This window comes from Mustela putorius, unplaced genomic scaffold (genome assembly GCF_011764305.1).
Source record: "Mustela putorius furo isolate JIRA1106 unplaced genomic scaffold, ASM1176430v1.1 tig00004007_pilon_pilon_pilon, whole genome shotgun sequence".
NCBI classification, from domain to species: Eukaryota; Metazoa; Chordata; class Mammalia; order Carnivora; family Mustelidae; genus Mustela; species Mustela putorius.
In genome coordinates, this window is record NW_025422145.1 from 9,478,262 (window position 1) to 9,498,313 (window position 20,052).

At 45.4% G+C, this 20,052-nt stretch overlaps 1 protein-coding gene across 18 annotated transcripts in view; it reads right to left on the minus strand.

Moving 5' to 3' along the window:
- The window catches only part of RBFOX1 (RNA binding fox-1 homolog 1), a 1,454,978-nt gene that overhangs the window by 121,182 nt on the left and 1,313,744 nt on the right, over positions 1–20,052 (minus strand). For all 18 annotated transcript variants that reach the window (XM_013055188.2, XM_013055180.2, XM_013055189.2 and 15 more), the window contains one exon: positions 5,083–5,226. In XM_013055188.2, coding sequence (XP_012910642.1) covers positions 5,083–5,226 — 144 coding nt within the window. The remainder of the gene's footprint in view (positions 1–5,082; positions 5,227–20,052) is intronic.

Here is a 20,052-nt window from a genome sequence, read left to right on the forward strand (position 1 = left end):
GTAAGTGCTAAGAGGGTCCTACTAAGATTTGAGAAAAAAAATATTTGAAACAGAGAGAAGCTGTCCTCTGGAATAAAACTAGCTTTCTTGGAATGACAGGGGGAGAAAAAATGAGGCACACTCCAGTTGAAGAAAAATAACTCAAAACCTTGAAACAAAAGTTGCTCTGACCTAGGAGAAAAAAGAAACCCAAAGCTAAGTCATGGAAATGTGCCCATCCTTCAGAATATGGACGCGGTCAGGGGACTGCGGATTGAATCGGTCTTGTCGAGCGGATGGACGTGCTTTTCATCTTCCCAGAGACAGAGAAGGGCAGGAAGAAACGAAGCAGCCCAGCTCCAAGAGGACAGGGCAGGGCTACACTGCCAGCGGGTATGATGCAAACACCAAGAAACTTGCAGCCAACTCACCCTGCCGTTTGTGGACCCTCTAATGTCCTTTGGGTCAAGAGAATATTCTTCTACAGAGCATTTTCAGTGCCCTAGATTTGGGCAGAGAAAGTCGTTAAAAACAGGAGGAGAAAACTTTCCGATTTGGGAAATGGGGGATTTGCTGTTGAAAGGTGAACGGAATTTCATAGTAAAAACTCCAACATGGGAAGTCCTCAGAAGCAGTGATTTCGATAGAACCTCCTTACAATATTCAGTCCACGTCGATGCTATCACATTTATTTTGGGCCTAAGAGCATGAGAGCACACATTTATGAACAGGGAAGCTTGAGAAGGACTCCCCCAAACCACGAAGCCAATGTTACCTCTGGAACATTCTCTAAGCAGGCAACGCGACAACACTCCCTTTAAAACAAGATCTTGGTTGAGACAGAACCAACCTATCAAGAAGTAATCCTAGCATGTGTCATTCCCTAAATGAAACAATGACACCATATGCCCCGAAATGGTCTCGAATGTTTGCCTCTCGGCAGTTGCCACTGGGTGGATGCTTCCCAGAGCCAAGAAAACGAGCAGTGAGAACGCTGCTATGAGCCCCACTCCTAAGACAGTTGTGTACTATATTTATAGTATCAACAGTTTAATTGGGAAGTTTGGTACTAATGATGTAAACACAGCTGGCACATGTTCAGTCTAAACAGACATGACTCGCAGACTTAACTTGCATTACTTTGCTCAACGCCCGTGTGCAGCCGTGTTCGACAATGTCCCAGAATGCACGCAAGGTGTCTTGGCAGCGGTTTCGAGAATAAAATCCGGAGGCTTCTAGGCACACACTGGGGCAAATACATGCCAGGCATTTTGAGACATTCTCAGATCAAATAATGTTTCTCTGAAAAACTGTGGATGATGTTCAGCAGATACAGCATAAAATATGAAAGTAAAGGTTAGTTCAAAGAGCGCACACAGAGGTGAAGAAAAGGCATCATCTCAGTTTTCATAGGGTTGGCTTCCTGTTTGGAATGCAGAGATGGGAGGCACCAAGCCAGGTCCAAAAAAAAAAAAAGGAATGCTTCACTTAGTATAAACAGCACAGTGCATAGAATTTGGCATTAATGCCAAAGGTGCAGGTGTCTCTATGTTATTCCTGAAAAGGTGATCATGAAGTCTTCTTTTGTATGTTCTGGAAGTCATGTGGTCTGTTTTGGGTTGACAGTCATGAGTGACTTCGTGGTCTGTTTTGGGGTGACAGTAATGAGTGACTTCTGTAGATCTTCTTCATGTCTAGAGGGTCTGTATCAAAAGCAAGGCTGTGACATCAACAAGGGTGTTGTGTAAATTTGAATCTTGTGCTCATGAGCCACTACTTCTGAAAACAGTACTATAATGCAATGTGTCGTGTCAGTGGTCTGGATATAGCATAGGCACCTCTTTCACCCCAAACCCAGATACGTGTGAATTTTAAACATGAGGTTAAAGAACCATTCTGTCCAAGAGCAAGCCATTCTATTCAATCTGGTGGACATTCACCCACATTCCTTTCATGGGATCATTAAGACTTCAAACATAAAGGACGCCCACCCTCGTGAATGCTCCCTGAAAATGAGGACAGAGCTCAAGAAGGAAGTCGTCAGGCCAGAACCAACATTTCTTTCAGGGAAACATCCAGAACCAATGCCCTTGATCTGTTCACTCACGCCCCAACTGAGGTTGTAAAAAGACTCTGGCACCACTGTGGGCACGTAACTTCTTGATCAAGGAATGTTCCGTCTTGATAGGAAGGAAGGAAGGAAGGAAGGAAGGAAGGAAGGAAAGAAAATCTATGCATAGTTAGAAAATTTAATGCCAAGCACTAGAACAAATGCTTCCAAGGGAGGAAGCCCTGAAGAACATGGTGGGAGATGGGTAACCAGAATCCCAGTGAACATGTCCTGAAGCCACGAATGAAAAACAAAATGTGAGGCACCTGCGGTGACCATGAGGCCTGCAGAAATTGCAAACTTCACAGCTGAATTATTAATAGTTCCAAAAGTTGTCAGGAACACGGCTAGGTTTTAGGCAGTTGGAGAAAGAAGCTGCCTTTTTTGTTTGGTTTTGGTTTGGGTTTCAAATCCCCATGGCCGCCTTTAACAAAAGAGACAAAGGAGAAAAACACAAAAATCTTCGAGAGGGTGTTTCTGTAATCACCACCGCCCCCCATCCCCCCTCCCCCGTTCCCCTGCTAGCCGCAGCCAAAGTGAAGAGGCAATAGCAAAATAAGGCAATATAAAGAGAGAAGAGATCTCATGTCCAAATGATTTGGAAAGGACCTAATTGGAATCAAAATGTCATTTCTTACAGTAAGTAAGACCTACAGGAAGAAACCACACTTGGTTTTCTCAACCGGAGTGTAGGGAACCAACCCGAATGTTTACAGATGCCTTTCAGTTCGGCTCATGCAACTAAGCGTATCAGATAACCACAGTGGGATTGCCACCGCCAATGTTTGGCTGGGAAGAACAGATTTTTTCGTATTTAAATTCCGTTTCTTCAGAACAGTGGTCATAAACCAAGAAGGCCTCAGCATTATACAAAGAATTCAGGAATCTATATGTGCCCCAAATTTTTAGAGCTGAAACTCATTAAAAAAAAAAAACAAAAAAAAAAAAAACAAAAAAAAAAACCTTGCATACTTTTAAAAAGAACACAGATGCTGTTTGTGATGAACGAAATTAATTTCAATATTACTGAATGTATGCCACGTTTTCTTAATTGATACTGAGCGTATCTATCATCTTGTCAAGTCAACGTTTTGTCAGTTGCTTAGGAACGTTGACTTTTACAAAAACTGGCTCTGAAACCAGTGGATTTTGATTATAGTTTGATAACTGGGTCGTATGTTCAGTCTTTCGCAAGACCTCGCTCTGCATCACTTGCCCTCGCCCTATAAGAACAGAGGGGCTCAGATATCCGTGCAAGCAGGATGCTGTCTTTGGGAGTTCCAACTGCGGATTATTTCCAATACCTCTCTGACTTGGCTGTGTAGCCCTCCGGTGACTTTCAAGATAACCGAGAAGACCAGGGAGGGGAGAGCGCCATCGGGTTGGGAGCTGGGGTGGGTTGCCGTGAGTGACACCATAAAAGAGCACCGAGGTGATCATTAAGAGGGCCAGATTCAAAGCCAAGCTCCCAGTGACACCTGACGAGGAAAGATGGACCACGGAGCAAGACTTTCTAACCTGACGTGGCAAAAGGAATCTAATTCCTCTGGCTGCCCATCATTCAAACCTGGTCTCACTGCTTTATACACACTTAACCTCCACTTTCACTTTGAATGCTTTGCACTTTTCAAAGTCATCTTTGACCTGAGAGTGCCCGAGGGTATCTCTACTCTGCAAGAAGTTAGAGGGCTCAACTCAAGGTTATTACTAAACGAGAGAGATAAAAGTGCAGAAGCTGACCTTTTCTTCTGAAATGTCAGGATTCGAGACTGGGTATCTGAATATTAGGACGCTAGCTCTGCCTTTGTGTCAGATATGGATCTGATAAACACCATGCATGGTAAAGAAAGAGAAGGTACACGCGAGCTAACCCCACAATTGCAGCGTCACGAACCAGAGCTCCCCCTTGCATCAGGGGAATGAGATCTCCTTGGCCCAGGGTTCGGCATTAAAAGTTTGGCCTCTTCTTATTGCTTCTGTAACATTTGCATCCAACCACCAACTCTTAGAACAATCTCCAGGCGGCCAACCTTTCCTCTAAGTCAAATGCTAAGGATGTAGCTCTGTTCACGGAATCCGCAGACACCTCCCGTCAATGCTGGGATGGTTGTCATGGGCAAATCGGCTCACTACGTTTGCAAAAAACTAAAAAAAAAGAAACAAAACAAAACAAAACAAACAAAACTACTAAGGGTATCTAAGCCCTGTCAGAGTTTTGTCCTTCAGAGCCCAGGACGTGGTTAACTCATTCCTTCTGAAGGTGGACAGTGCAAGGCTTCATCCAGAAAAAGAATCCGAGTAATCATACCCCACGAGGAAGCAACCTTAACATCTATTTTCTCTGTGTTGACGGTGGCTTCTGCCCTGATCTGTGTTTCAATCATGGTAGCCGGGCAAGGCTGTCATCAGTGGCAGAGAACATCACAAGAAGAGAGTGTATACGGCAGGGCGCAAGTCAGACTTAAGAAATCTCTAGCTTCCGCTGTTTTGCTTTTTGAAGAAGCTTTATGCAGAAGTCATAATTCTCTAAAGCTGCCTGAAATCCAAGTGCACAGTGCCTGGGAAAGAGTGAGGTGTGCAGGAGCATATCATGATAACTTTGGCAGCTACAAAAGAGAGAAGGATACAAAATGTTTATTTTGGCCGTGACACGGGGTCCCGGGGTCCCGGCCACTTGATCTGGGATCATCAGTGGGCTTCTTTCAGTGCTAGTTTATCTGGGAACTCATCTGCCTTGTGATTTTCCAGTTACTAATGAGAAGAAGACCATTTGGCAAAGCAGGACCATGCTGAACCTATACAAAGATATTTAGACTAAAATCATAAGGAGACTCTGGCCACAATATACCCACAGACTAGGATCTAAAATGTCTTTCTCTTTGCCCTATGTAAACATCTCACCTTCATGTTATAAATACCAAGAACTTACACGAGGAGGGAAGGGCTCTGGGGACCCCAGCGCGGACACCGCACAGGGGAAACGCACTACTTACACCAAACATTTGTCGGAGGTCGGGATCCCGGAACCTGAAGGGGATGTTGGAGACGTGCAGCCGCTTGGGCTGGGACTTGTTTTCTGTGTTTTCGGAAGGTTGTGTCTGGGGCTGGCCATCCGTTGGTGCCGCGTCATCTGTCTGCTAAAAGGACAAGAGTAAAGAGGCTCTGAGTGGACCTGTGCGCTCTTTCCAAAGTGCTTTAGCTTCCCCGAAATGGTAGGAAAATGCTGGAACAAAGAGCAAGGACAAGAAAGGAGCTGCTGGGTCATCTGTCCATTCATTCAACAAGTATGTATTGAACATTCCTGAGAGCCCAAGGTAGATTGGGATTCAGCAGTGAGAATGCAGACAAGCTCTGCCTCCATGGAGTGTAATTCTTACAGGGGGTGTGTGGGGAGGAGGGAGTAAGCTCATTAATAAATAAATACGGAACCGGTAGAAGGAGAGCATCATGGAGGAAAATAAAACAAGGGGAGGGGTAGTTGGAGGTGTTGGAGGTGTGGAGGTGTGGAGGTGTTGGGGAGTTTTAGCAGGCAATCAGAGAAAACCTCATCATTAAAGGTAGGAGAGAGTGTATCCCTTAACCAAAGGGGTCCAAAATCTTAAGATACGCCTGCATAATTATCGCAGCTGTCCAGATAAAACATTAGCAAATGTAGTAAAACATCGGAGAAGGCTGTCTGGTGTTCTGCAGTCCAAGTAACCATCCAACTGACTTAATTTTTTTTTTAAGATTTTACTTTCTCATTTCTTGGTTGGGCAGGCCTGTGATGTCTATTACAGCTGACCCCGTGTGGCTATTTAAATTTGAATGAATTAAAATTAAGTAAAATGTAAACTCCAGTTTTTCCTTCACACTAGCCACATTTCAAGTAGTCCATGGCCACCTATGGCTAGTGGTTTCCATGTTGGACAACGTGGATCTAGAACATCTCCAGAACGTTCTACGGACTATATTGGTGTCGATAAAGTCATGCTGTTAGCATAACTCATTACTCTGCTTCCCACTCTTGCCAAAACAAAATCCCGGACAACACAATATTGTATCGGCACATATACAGGCAGGAGAGTCACATTAACGCTTGGTATCATTACAGCCATTCCCATACTCTTGGCTCTAGAGATGCTTCTGGATACTTTCTCTGCAATTAGCGTCTATCGCCTCTGGGTGGCAGTTGATGCCACCCACATCAGTTACTGTCTTCTCCGAAACCATAATGGAAAGCCTGTGTGGAAGCCCAACAAATCTGTGAGGGAAGAATCAGCCTCACCTACTTTTAAATGATTTAGAAGCCTGTAACTGGGACAAAACTATCCATGCAATCGGGCAGGAATAAGATAATAAAGACATAGAGGAGACAAGTGAAAAAAATATATATATATGACATGTTTTTCATATATAAAAATGTTTTATATATGCATATAAATACTTTATATAATACATATACCACAATAACATGGCCGTAACTAGTGACTTTCTCCCCAATCCTTGTGTTTGTTTATTTATTTATTTATTTTTTAAAGATTTTATTTATTTATTTGACAGAGAGAGATCACAGTAGACAGAGAGGCAGGCAGAGAGAGAGAGAGGGAAGCAGGCTCCCTGCTGAGCAGAGAGCCCGATGTGGGTCTCCATCCCAGGACCCTGAGATCAAGACCTGAGCCGAAGGCAGCGGCTTAGCCCACTGAGCCACCCAGGCGCCCAATCCTTGTGTTTATTGACAGACTTCTTCTTCATTCGCCTTCCTAATACCCCCTGAATAGCATTTTGAAGTTGAGACCTCGCAAAAGTTGGTAGACTACTCTTCCAAGCTGGTTTTGTATCAAAACCGCTTTCGGAAGACCTCTGCAAGTCTGAGGTGCTACGTCATGGTAGCCCCAATGCTTCCCTTGGTCATTTTGTCTGTACTATTGGAGGGGAATAAGGAGAAGCATGGTAACGGTCTTCTAATCTGGAAAATGAGTAATAATCATAATAGTGCACCCCTTCCAAGGCTCTGTGGAGACTGAATGCAGCAATACAGGCCAATCTGGCAGAGTTCTTGGGACATGAACTCAATAAATGGAAGGCTGTGAGTTTTTTAGAGTGATGGTGACTTTTCCTTAAAATGTCAAAATCAAGGAGAGAGAAAGCCTCTCTGAGGAAAGGAAAGGTTCTCATTTGCTTGTTAGGCACGTTTTTCCTGAGCAACTACTATATATTGGACATACAGGATAGTCCTCCCAGCACACGCTGTTCCTAGTTCAGTTTAAGAGAAAGAATAAGGAAAGAGCTAGTGGTGAGGCTGGGGTCAGAGTCAGTCACAGAGGGCTGAGTAAACTGAAATTAGGGACATGCCACACAGCTGGACGTTCTGGGAGCCCTGCCAGTTCTGGAGGTTAGGTTTTTGGTGGGAGATTTCTAACAGAAGAGACGAAGGGGGCTGATGCTGTACCAGCAGAGGGCAAGGCACAGGCAAAGACGCAGAGGTGATACCGGGTTCTGGATTCAGGGGAGTACATGGGCCCCTTCGTGTCAAAGTCAGCGGGCAGGAAGGACAGATGATAAAAACTAAGAGGACCCACTTACAGATCATCCTGGGCTGTGGTGGGACTGGCACCCAGCATCGGAGCTGAGCCATGGCCACCAAATGGGAAATGCAGGCCGAGCCTCTGACTGAGCAGGTAAAGGCATTACGAGTGTATCAATCAAGTCATGAACGAAGGATGAATGAATGGTCCACTTTGTATTTTCAGGGAATAGTCGAATACAATATTATAACACCCAGGCCCAAACCAGCAGGGAACTGTGTTTTCTCTGCTGGTAACATGACCCTTGGTTATACAACCAAGACCCAGAAATGTCCTTGAACCATGCCTTTGGGGTCATGTCCTCTGACCTAAGACCCTAAACTTGCAGAGACAGCGGATGAGATCCCAGCTTAAAGTCCATTTCTTCCCTCCGATTAGAAGTTGCTGTTCAAATGCAAATTAAAACAAGCTCCTTCTCATCCCAAGAAAGAAACTTAGATTTGGATTTGTACATAACTGCTGGATGTTTCAGCTTAATAAACCTAATTAGGAATTACAGAGATTATGATTAAACATATTAAATGATTAATAGCATTATGCCGCTCATGTGAAAATTAAAATTAATCATCTTTAGTCAAACAGGACTTTGGAGAAATCTCTGCGTTGTTTCCTTTGATAAAAACATACAACGCTCAATTAATCATTTTGTAGTGCGGGCATGTGTACAAAAGCTCATAAATTGTTATGTCGGAATACCTGTGTATTAAAAGTAATTTTTAAAGATAACACGTAAAATGGAAAACAAACCCAAAGCATTTCCGACGTTGGGGGAAATGGAGAGGAGAGGGCAGGGGAGCACGTTAGGGTCCAGAGGCTGACTCCGGAGCCTGGGGCACAGCAGGGGTGAGGATCAGAAATGTGCTCACTGACTCTGATATCAGGGCGAGAGCATTCCCCTTCTCATTTTCTGGGAACTGTCAGGGAAAATATATTCAGGACAACCCTGAGTTTTAGGTCCCTATATTAGTCTGCTAAGAAATTACCACAAACACGGTGGCTAAAAGCAATGGAAATGGACTCCTTCACGGTTGTGGAGACTGGAAGGCTACAGTGAGGGCACTGTCAGGACCTCACTCCTTCTGGAGGTTCCAGGGGAGAGCCCACATTTGCCTCTTTGAGCTTCTGGTGACCTCTTGGCTTAAAGCTACACTCCCCCAATCTCTCCACGTTCTCCACGTGTCTCCACGTTCATATGGCTTTCTTCTCTCTGTGCATCTGGGACTCATATCTCCCTCTGCCTTTTTCTTCTTATAAGGATTTAAAGCTCACCCTGGATCTTGTCTTGGGATGCTTGATTACATCCACAAGGACCCTCTGTCCAAATAAGGTCATAATCCTGGGTTTACGGAGAATGGGATGTGAACATGTGTTTTGAAGGTCACATTCAACACGCTGTAATCTTCTTCTAAACAAGCAAACAGGAAGTGCACGTAGAAGAAGTAGCTGTTAACAGGAAGTGGATGCATCTTCTACCACCAAGGGAAAGGGCTGGTCTGACACCCACTCTAGAAGAAGAGAGAATGTCCCTGTCGGAGTTGTCCCAGGCTCCCCATCTGTCATGCTGGGAACTTTGATGAGTTGTCTAAAGAGAGATTTGAGTCTTCCCTTCACCCTGGCCCAGGCTCTCGGGCTGCCTTTGTGCACCTCCCCCTGGATGTGATGATCCCCTTCAGCTGGGCCAAGAGGTGCTCCACTGGCCTCCTGAAAGGCATTCAATACCCTAAAAACAAGGTTAGTTCTGCAGGTTCCCTGAGCCTAGCCCTGTAGCTCACACAGATGGACAAGCAGTCACAGCATCCCCGAGAAGGTCGGTGAAGCTTATGGCAAAGGCACGGCATGAAATTTCTAAAGACAAAAATAAAATCATGTGAAAAAGCTGAGAAAGTTGCTAAGAGGATTGCACATCTAGGAGGCATATCCCCGAAAAGCAGGGGCTACCTGGTTGGTAGTTACATCCCTCAAGGCTGGTACGTGTTAAGGCTTATTTGGAATTAACGGCTGGTAGAAGAACCTTGATTTATCCGTGTCTGATTCTTTTAAAGTATCATATTTGGCTCTAAAAGTGGGACCCAGCTGAATTGGAAAGATGCCCCATAACCATGTTTGGGAGATCAGATGGTAGCACATAAAGACCAAGCAAATTGCTCCTAGTCTGCTCACTCACTAGAGGTGGAAGTAGAATGGCCACCTTCCCTCTCAGAACCCTCCAGTCCAGACCCCCATCCTGGGCTGCAAGGTTCACTACGCTCTGGCCCGGACCCCCTTGTTTCCTGACTTTCCTGCTCCTTACTCAAAAGCCACCTGGCTCCTTCCATGCACGCAGCATGCTCCCTCCTTGGGCTTCATGCCTGTTCTTCCTTTGCCTGGAAAATTCTCTCCCCAGATGCCCATATGGCTGCCCCCTTCTTCCCAGCTCTCTGCCCAGACAGCACCCACTGGAGAAGCCCTCACTGGCCCCGTTATCTAAAGCTTCTGCATCTCTTGTCTCCTTGCTCGTTCACTTTTTTCATAGCACCTATCACTTCTCGCCTTTGTATTAGATGCTTCTGTTAGTTTCTATGGTGTTTCTTTGTCTCCTCCGCCAGGATGTGAAATCCATGAGGACAGAGACTGGGTGAGTTTCTATCCACACTGGTCTGTCCCTATCCCCAGAGCCATTTTTCAGCACCGAAATGTGGACATTGGGGCTGGTTAAGTCCTCGATATGGGACTGTCCGGTCCTCCGTAAAATGGACACCCCTGGCCTCCACCTACTGTATGGCAGTGGGACAACCCAAACTGTCTTCTGGGGTTCAGATGTTCCCTGAGGGGGCAAAACTGCACCAGTGACTGGAACCATGAGCCGGAGCACATGTCAAGTTCTTGGCAAGTACCTGTGGCTTTTGCTACAAGTGAGTTGCATGAACGCCACCTTCATGGCTCTTGGTCTTAGTTTGCATATGGGTGTCCTGAACCCTTCAGAGTGGGATAATGGAAGCAAAGTCTTGTGACAGTTAGGTCCTGTGAATGAACAGGGGTCACGTACCATTACTATTATCGGTGGCGCGAATAACCATCTCGGGGATCATGGATACTGACGACTCCGAGAGACCACCTTCCCACCACGCAGCCAGGGTCGCAGGACCCCACGTGAATGGAAAGTCCATTCACCTCAAGAGGTGGGTTTCCAGGCAGCGCTTGGCACAGGTTCCCCAATAAGCTCATTAGGGCGGCAAGGCCAGCTTGTGCTCTGGCCCAGTTCGAAGGCCATATTAGGAGGCAGGATGTGTGCCGCAGAATTTTTCCTAATAAACAAACTCCCCAGATATCGGTGCAGGTTATAAATGTTAAGAAAACACCACCGGCACTTTAATCTCCTGAAGATCACTTAGTGCTTCCGCAAAGACCTTAATAAAGAACCGCGGGGCTCCCTCTGCTATAATCGTTCCTAATTCAATGAATAGCTCTGAGCAACCCAAGGCTAATCCTGGTGAAATTGGATTTTGATATCGACCAATCCAGGGATGACTGCTGGAGAGAATCCGCATAGTTTCATATGTGTCTTTGAGAGTCTGGCCCCGCCTCTATCTCCCCTCCAAGCCAACGGGGCATTGCTGAGTTCACCTGGGTGCCATCTTCCGGGATGACCAGGTACCTCGGGAGTACAGGCAAGAGATATCTGTAGCTGGATGTCTCTGAGCTAAATTTCTGTCACATACCAGCCCAGTTCCTTAAACCCTTCTGAGCCAGTCACTTGAGACACAAGTAGGGATCAAAGATCCCATCACAGTACTGTCTGTGGTCCCAGGCTGCTGGAGGCAACACAGGTGACTATTGCAAGGACGGATGAGTAAAATGTGGTGATGCCGTCCGCAGAAATCAGAGTTCAGGGAGAAATCAGAGAATTGGAGGCACAGGGCTAAGCGCCTGTAGTGGGGGAGATATCCATAAGAAATAAAATGGGAACTGTACCAAATTATATTTTGCCACCCCAAAATATGCCTCTTTGGCATAAGGTTATTTTGGGATGATTATTTTTGAGAAACAGCAGACACAGGAGAAGCTCTGAAAAGTGTAGACGTTACCCTTCACAAAAGAGAAATTTACATTTTTAAGGAAACTCTCCATTTGTAGGGGTGTCTCCCTTTTGGAGGTAGCAAGAAAATAAAGTCCCTAAATTTCTAGAAACGCTTCCAAAGAGGAGACAATGACCTCGATCTAGAACAACCTCATGCTTCTTTATTGCTCTTTTCCTGATAAGCCCCCCATCGCTCACTCCCCTGCCTACTGTCTTTTTTTTTTTTTTAAGATTTTATTTATTTATCTGACAGAGATCACAAGTAGGCAGAGAGGCAGGCAGAGAGAAAGAGGGAAGCAGGTTCCCTGCTGAGCAGAGAGCCCAATGCGGGGCTCCATCCCAGGACCCTGAGATCATGACCGGAGCTGAAGGCAGAGGCTTTAACCCACTAAGCCACCCAGGCACCCCTGCACATCTTGTCTTTAGCTGGAGATGGTGTTTAAGCTGGTGGCTTGGGCCATTCCTGGGAATTATTCAGTCTTTCCTGGGTGGGTCCCATGGCTACAGAAGGTAAACATGTTATTCGGGTCCTGTTTTTCTTGTCCCCTGTTATCTCTCTTTTATCTTGGGGGGTTTTAGCCAAGAACCTAGAAGAACAGGGGGAAAATTATTTTTCCTCCCTTGCATGATGGAAATTAAAAATACACGTATTCACAACACAGCACTGGATATAGTTCAAGGACCTTGGTCATGTACTTTAGAGCAGTCTCATTTGATAAAATAAAATAGGAGCCACACACATAATCTTAAAATTTCTAGAAGCCACATTTCAAAAAAGGAAAAAGAAACATGGGATTAACTTTAAGGATATATTTATTTTAAGCCAATTTATCTAAACTATTATTTCAATGTGTAAGTAGTGTAGATGATATTTTAAATTCCTTTTCCCCCTCCCTAGGTCTTTGAGATCTTGTATATAATTTGTACCCAGGGCTCATCATCTCAATATAGATACTACATTTCATTGGAAATACCTGATCTATATGTAGACTTTGAAAAATGGCCAAGATTTTCAAAACACACCTAAAAGGTTTTTAGTAACTACCTGAGTCAATGTCAGTGTTTAAATATTAATTAAAGTTGAGTTTAATTAAAAATTCAGTTCCTGCGTCATACCAGCCATGGGCTTCACAGATTCTTGCGGCTGGCAGTATAATAATGGTCCCTTCGAATTGTTAGGTTCCTAATCCCTGAACCTCTGCCTATGAAGTTCCCAGACTCCCTGAAGGATACACAGACATCCACGGGCCCCCACTGCAGCGTGAGGCCATTCGCCTCTCCTCTATCCTGAGCTGACATATTTGATGCCCAATACTACCGTCCACAGGTTGCTGATGAGCTCAGTGCAGAACTGGTGAATGGGCCTGGAATCGGGTATTGAATATAAAACCGTGCTGAGGTCCTACATGTCCCTGGTATCCTGTGAAGTGTTTTTCACACCTTGTCCCACTGATCACCATAACAATTTGAAAAAATGGAAGCTCAGAGACGTTAAGGCCCCTGTCCAAAGTCACGCAGCTAGGAGACGGCAGGGCCACAAAAGCACCAAAGATACTTAACTCCATGTTCTGGATTCCATATTTTGGCCCTCAGTGGCCTCTCAAGGTCAAGGTGAAGTCTAAAGACTGCTCAGCCCTAGAGGGCAACCGCCAAGCACTTGCACAGAGGAGTGAAACTTGGGGGAGTTCTCACTGTCTGTGTCCTCAGTCGGGGCAGGAACCAAAGTGATGAGCTCTGTGAACAGGGCCCTATCACAACCAACCAGCCCAAATCGAACCAACCCAGGCATCAGATGCTCCAGACGCTTCCTCTGAGTACCCGGAGTCCTGGGCTCTCCTCTCTTGGGCCCTTATTAACCATATATATTTTTTGTTATCAGATTACTGACTTCTCTGTCCTACTAGCACATGAACATCCCAGAGACAAACGCTATATGGAATCACGTTGGAAGCTCTTAACTGTGGCACAAATATTTACTGTGTCATTCCAGGAAAGAGGTTTAGGTCCAGCTTCTTATTCTCCTCCATGAGCATCCCCAATTCTGCCACAAGGGTGTCGAAACCCACTGCCCAAGACAGGATGCTAACAAGCACAATTTCTTCCCAGCACAGCCCAGTGAATATGCAGCATCCCCCCTCTCCTCCGGGCTTCCTCCCCTCCATGCCCAAAGCGCTTAACAGTGATAAATAAAAAGTGTCCTTTAGAATAGCCAGCTGCTTCTTCCTCCTCTACCAATCAAGTTATTTCTCGGAGAGAAAAGCCTGTGAGTGTCTTCAAGGCATTATTTGATTAAGTTGACAATATTATGTGAGCGATGGTTGAGTACCCACTGCGATGTACTTTGGACCAAATTGATTTGTGTAACGAACACTTGCTCTGTCTCTTCTTGCAGCCTGAATAGTGGTCTTGATTTAGCCAGTAATGCTGGGCGCCTAGTGAATTTACAGGGTCCACAGTCCCTCTCTCTCAATCTGGAGCGGAGAGCAGGAGCTAAGAGCATGGAGTGGCATAATTCAATACATTGTACTATAAGCTCAGAAAATAATATCACAGAGCTCTGCAATATACCTATTTGATTTGATTTGTAAACCTGATAAAAAAGCAATCGAGAAAAGTTCAGGGGGAAAATATATATGTTCTAAGCAAAAATGTAACGATATTGAATGTGTACAAAGAACCAAAGTACTGGGCGGGGAGGGGAGAAAATCATGCATACTAAATCAACTCCATGCCCCGCGTTAGACAATATTGCACATTCTCCATTTAAAATGAAGCAAGATGGTGCGAAGTTATTTTCCATTAAAAATAATAATAATGGCAAGCCCGGGGAATGTGAATTAAAACCCACGTCTCCGGTATTCTCACAATCCTACTTCAAAACGGGGCTGGTGCAGATTCCCTCAGCTCCCTGCTTTCTCATTTTAGCTCTGTAGGCAAACAAATAAGTTAATCACACAGCTTTGGATGTAGTTAATGCCTCCTTCCTAGCTCGGCGGGGCGGATTCCACAGCCAGGTGACACAGATTTAAGAAACTCATCACATTTCCCTCAACCCGAATAAATTCAATGCTCTGCCGGAATGATGAAATTCTTCAGAACAGAGAAGTGCCGCAGGACACAGAAGGGCTGACTCCAAATTCTCTTGCTATTTTTTTTTTTCACTCTTTGAAAGTGTAGGATGAGCCTACAAGAGGCCACGTGTTCAACACATCAGTAAAGGTGACGGGTGACAGAGGCATCTGTATGAGCACGCTTGAACTGCTAAAACAAAATGCGGCAGACCGGGTGGCTTCAACCACAGATGTTTATTTCTCCAGGTTCCGGAGGCTGGTAAGTCCGAGATCAAGGTCTCAGTGTATACGGTTCCTGGTGTGCCCTCTCTTCCAGGCAACCTCCCTGAGTCCTCACGTGGTGGAGGGATAATACTCTCTCTCTTCTTCCTCTTTCTGTAAGGACACTGATTCCAACAGGAGGACCCTGCCCTCATGACTTCATCTAACTCTAACTACTTCCCAAAGTCCCCAATTCCAAATGCCATCTTATGGGCCTTAAGGGTTCAACATGAAAGCGGAGTGGGACACAATTCAGTTTACTGCAGTGTCATTGAGGCAGAGCCTGCAAACACCCGGGGATGAAGTGTTTTGTCCTGGGGGGAGAAAGGAGTTTCACTGGGCTTGAAACCAGGTGCTCTCTTATCATTCAAAAATATATTTATTGAGCACCTAATATATGTATCAATTTCTGGCAATATAGCAGATGGGGTTGGGAGTTGGGGTCTGCTTATCAGAGGATAGGAAGGGCTCTTTCTCTCCTTTGCCATGTTTAAAGTTTCAGTTTTCAATTCCAGGACCGAGGTGTTGAAAATAACTACCTCTACTAATAATAACAGCAACAAACACTTGCAGACTCTGGAACAAGTGATCTGGGTTTGAATTCCAGCTCTACCACTTCCCCACTGTGTGACCTTGAGCAGGTTATTTAACCTCTCTGGGCTTCGTTTCTTTCATCCAGAAACTAGAAATATCATTAGCACCTACCCCACGAGTCAGTACACGTAAGTGCCCTTCCTAGACCACAATGACAATGACGACCAACATCTAGAACAGTGTCTGACACCTGATAGCCACTTAATAAACATTGGCGGAATGATTAGCACTCTGTTAAGCTCTTTGCATACATTATATTTCATTGCATCACCTGATGACTCAGAGAAGAAGATTCTATCATTTGTCCCCAACCTATGACAAAGGAACTTCCATTTCGAGGGGCTAAGAGCTGCTTCAGGATGCTAGGTCAGTACCTAGTGGGAGGCCTTATGGGAGAATGGTTGAGAGCCCAGGCCCTGCCCTCTCCTGAGGCAAATCCCTTAATGACATCTAAAGAAGATGGGGTAGCTTTCTGGCCATTTGGTTATTAAAAACTCAGGCCAGTCCATTTTAAAGCTTCGAAAGGCAGTGAGATTCAATTCTCTGCCAATTGCGACAGACCCAAGTCCTGACAGACCTGCCTGGGGGGGGGGCATTTCCTGCCTCCGCGCCCCCCTTGTTCAGGGCTTCGCACTGTCTAGGAGAGGGGCCGCCTCTGGGACCCTCTTCCTCCTTCTCTTCTTAGGTCTTGCCTTTTTGGAGTTGGGGGGCCGGGGAAGAGACCGAGGAGGCAGAGGGCATTCAAAGAAACGAGATGCTTCTTGGTGGTGAGAAGCAAGCGCCTCTCTCTGCTTTCTCTCTCATTCTACTGGAGCTTGTGTGCCCCTGGTGGCTTCTGGGGATAAAAGGGGAGTGGGGAGCAGGGGTGTTGGTATGCTTGAGTTGCTTGGGTCCTCCACAGCTGCTGAGGGTCCTGGATCTTCACGGTCAGTGTGCAATGCTGCCCAGTGTCTTTTTAGGTCGGGGTCCCTCCTTCAGCACTGGTTTCCTGAACATCCTGAGAACTCCTTCCCTGTTCTCTGAATGTCAGGCTGTCCCAGGAGCCAGGGGAGATGGCGGGAGCCCTAACACATTCTCCATGACAGGTCTTTCCCTTCCTGCTGTTTTGGACCATGCCAGTGACCTTCCTCGTTGATAAATCCCCAGATAAGAAGCAGGCACAGGCCTCTGTGTTAATCAAATCCCTGCACCCAACTAATGTAAGGAACATGTCAAATTCTCCCAAAAACTCTGCACTGCCTTCTGCTTTGATGGCATTATTAAGACGAGCCTGCCCATTCTCCAGCTTAGCGAGCATCCCCCTGAAGGAGCTGGCGGCCTCCGCTTCTTGCTGCCAGCCCACTCTGCCTCTCCAGGAGTGACTCTCTTGAAGATTTATCCTCATCTCACCTTGGCCTCCTGGTTTTTCTCAAACCTATCGCACTCAGAAATCAAGGCCAGTTTAAATGTCGATTTAAGAAGGAACAATGTTGATATTTTGTATTGAATCCTCAAATCCGGCTAGCTAAAAGATTATTCCCCTCCTAACATATTATGCAAGATTTAATTTAACCAAATGGCAAATCTATACGTTATGCAAATTTTCTAGGCCTAAGAAAATTGCTGAATGCACAAGTCCGTTGCAGGAAATGGGTGATGAATTTAAGATTCAACTGATCTCAGCTAAAATCCCAGGATTTTCCTCACTAATTACTTCTTTCTGTGTATAAACACTTTGAACAAAGAGACAAGCACTCTGACGGTTTTGCTCTGGGGTACTGGGGTTTTTCCAGTCTACACCCAGACGCATATAGATATCGTTCTTTGGAATATTGATATGTCTCTTCTACATCTGACAGTCAAAGAATCCTGTCACATGAAGTACACAATTTCTGCAAACTGCCATGATCCAGATTGCTTGTGAGTTCCAGATCCTGTTCATCAGTGGGCTAATTTCTCCTGCACTGGTGGGTGGAGAGGAGTGTAAATATATGTTAGGAGATAGAAATACTAAGAAATATACTCTGAAAATAGAAATGACTTCATCTCCTTTCCAGTTTGCTCTTTACCTAGACAGCAATTTTTTTTTTTTCCTTAAAAAAGTCATATGGAAAATAGTTTGACTCTGGGTCACACGACCTCCACTGTATGTGAAAGAAGCCACAGGCAGTATCTAAACAACTGAACGGGTGTGGCTATCTTCCAATAAAACTTTATTGACAAAAAAAGGCGGTTGGCCCTAGGTAGGCATGATGGTTCTCAGAGAAACCATTACTCTAGTCTACATTGTTCTATTTAGAGGTCATTCAAAGAGCTCCTGGCCAGATGTGAGGCCTAAAGGATGAATACGACATACCTAGAGCTCGGGGGCTCTCCCCGTATGGCAGGAGAGAAAAATAAGGAATGATGCAATTAATAAGATAATGGGTGAGTTCTCTGATTGATGATATAATTAATAAGACAATGGGTGAGTTCTCTGATTGAAGGACCTTCGGACACATCATTCAACAAGAGGGAATATGGAAAACTTCTTGGGCAATCTTATTTATTTAGAAACTTGGCAGTGTTATATTAGTGGGGCTCACAGGCCAACCTTTAATGGTCTACAGGTCCAATGTACAAAGAAACACAGAGAAACATCCACCAGTCCTGGACTCCCATCTCATCGCAGAGTCACTCAAGGTTCTAATAAATGGAGGTAAAACTTGAAAAGATAAGATGTGGATGGTAGCCATGATGCTAGGTGACCTGGAGCAAGTAGTCACAGTGATGCTGGCTCCCTCTCAGGTCACAGGGAAACGATGGGATTCTGCCCCGGAAAGTCTGAGGCCATTTCGAGGTATCTACAGTCCACAATTTCCATTTTTCTTGGTTACACTACTTAAAAAGCAAGACTTGCTCACACGGCAGATGAAAATACGAAAACCACTGTGGCGACCAGGGATTCTCGGCTTCAGCAGACTTGGATTCAAGGACAACGCCCGCTGGTTTCTCACCAGGTCACATGTCTCGGATGACATTTACTGCCCCCGAATAAATGAAGGCACTGACTTTGGTCGCCTTGCAGGTACTGACGGGGACTACAAAGCCACGACTCTGAGATTCAGGAGGGTGGGCCAAACGAGAGGCCCTACCTTGGTAGGGGGTTCTTGGTCACCCTTGGCAGAAGGCGGGTTTGTGGTTTGAAAGGTAGAAAGGCTCGCTTATAGATGGAGGTGCGGGGGGGGGACGGGGGGGGCTCCGCACATATTACCTTACTTCAGTCTATCTCTAGGTACGCCTGAGTTTAGGTAGCTGGAATGAGAAACCAAATATGGTTGGCACCTCCAACGCCCCGGCCTCTGATCTCGGACATGCTACTTCTCCCCTTCATACCTCCCCTCCCCTGGCTTTAACTTGGGGATTCGTGCATTCATTTGCTCAAAGACTATTGCTTGACCATCTGCAGTGTGACTAGGAAAGAACCAAAAGATCGGTAGGATTAAAACCCCAATACATGCGAAGTGCTTACCAATGGCTTGAGGCATTTTGTGAGCACTCGGTAAACACCCGTACCGGCTGGAGCTAGCAATATTCCTTTGTAACATACCAATACCAGACAATTCTAATAAAAGTAGTGTCTGGGCCACAGTTTAAGAAAATGCTGCCAAAGATCTAGAAAAGCCAGTCCTCAGGAGAGCTGTCTTCTGGTCATATTGCCAGTGGCTCTAAAACTCTCCCTGGCAATAAAGTAGTGCCAGGTGTAGACAAAGGGCTAGACTGTAAACTTAAGGATACCTAAATTCTAGACCCAATTCCAGAAATTCTGTGTGACACTGGACAAATGAGTTGACTTCCCTGAAAGTTCAGTTTCTTCATCTGTAAAATGAGTTTTTCAAGACTTTCTTTGCAGACTCATGGTAAACAACAGTGAAGGATATTACTAGAATATAGCCTTGAGCCTGGCTCCTAGTAATTGATTAGTAAATGATAGGCATTTGGTGGTGATGGTGATGGTAAACACTGGTCATGGAAAACCTTGAACTTCCTCTAGACCCACCTGCCAAAAGCAGAATCATGGTTTAGAGCCTTGGGGTGGGTCTGTTGTGTATCAGAGTTTATACACAGCTACTGGACTGTTCTTGATTTGGGGGGCCAGCCTTTCTCCCTGAATTAAAACTTCTGCCTGGAAAAGAGACTTTAATGTTTTCAAGGTGGATGGGGTGGGGGTTGGGAGTGGGGCAGAGGCAGGTGATGTTTCCAAAGGTTTCCCTTCCAAAATCAAGCAAGACTTCCATACGGGACCTCGGATGCGCCTAGCTTTTTCTAGGCAGTTATATAGGGAGAGAGAGAGAGAGAGAGATGTATAATGTATACATCATAATACAATCACAAAGTTGAATTCCAAGGCAGATGGAACATTCTGATGGGCAGGCTCACCGCTGACTGATTATT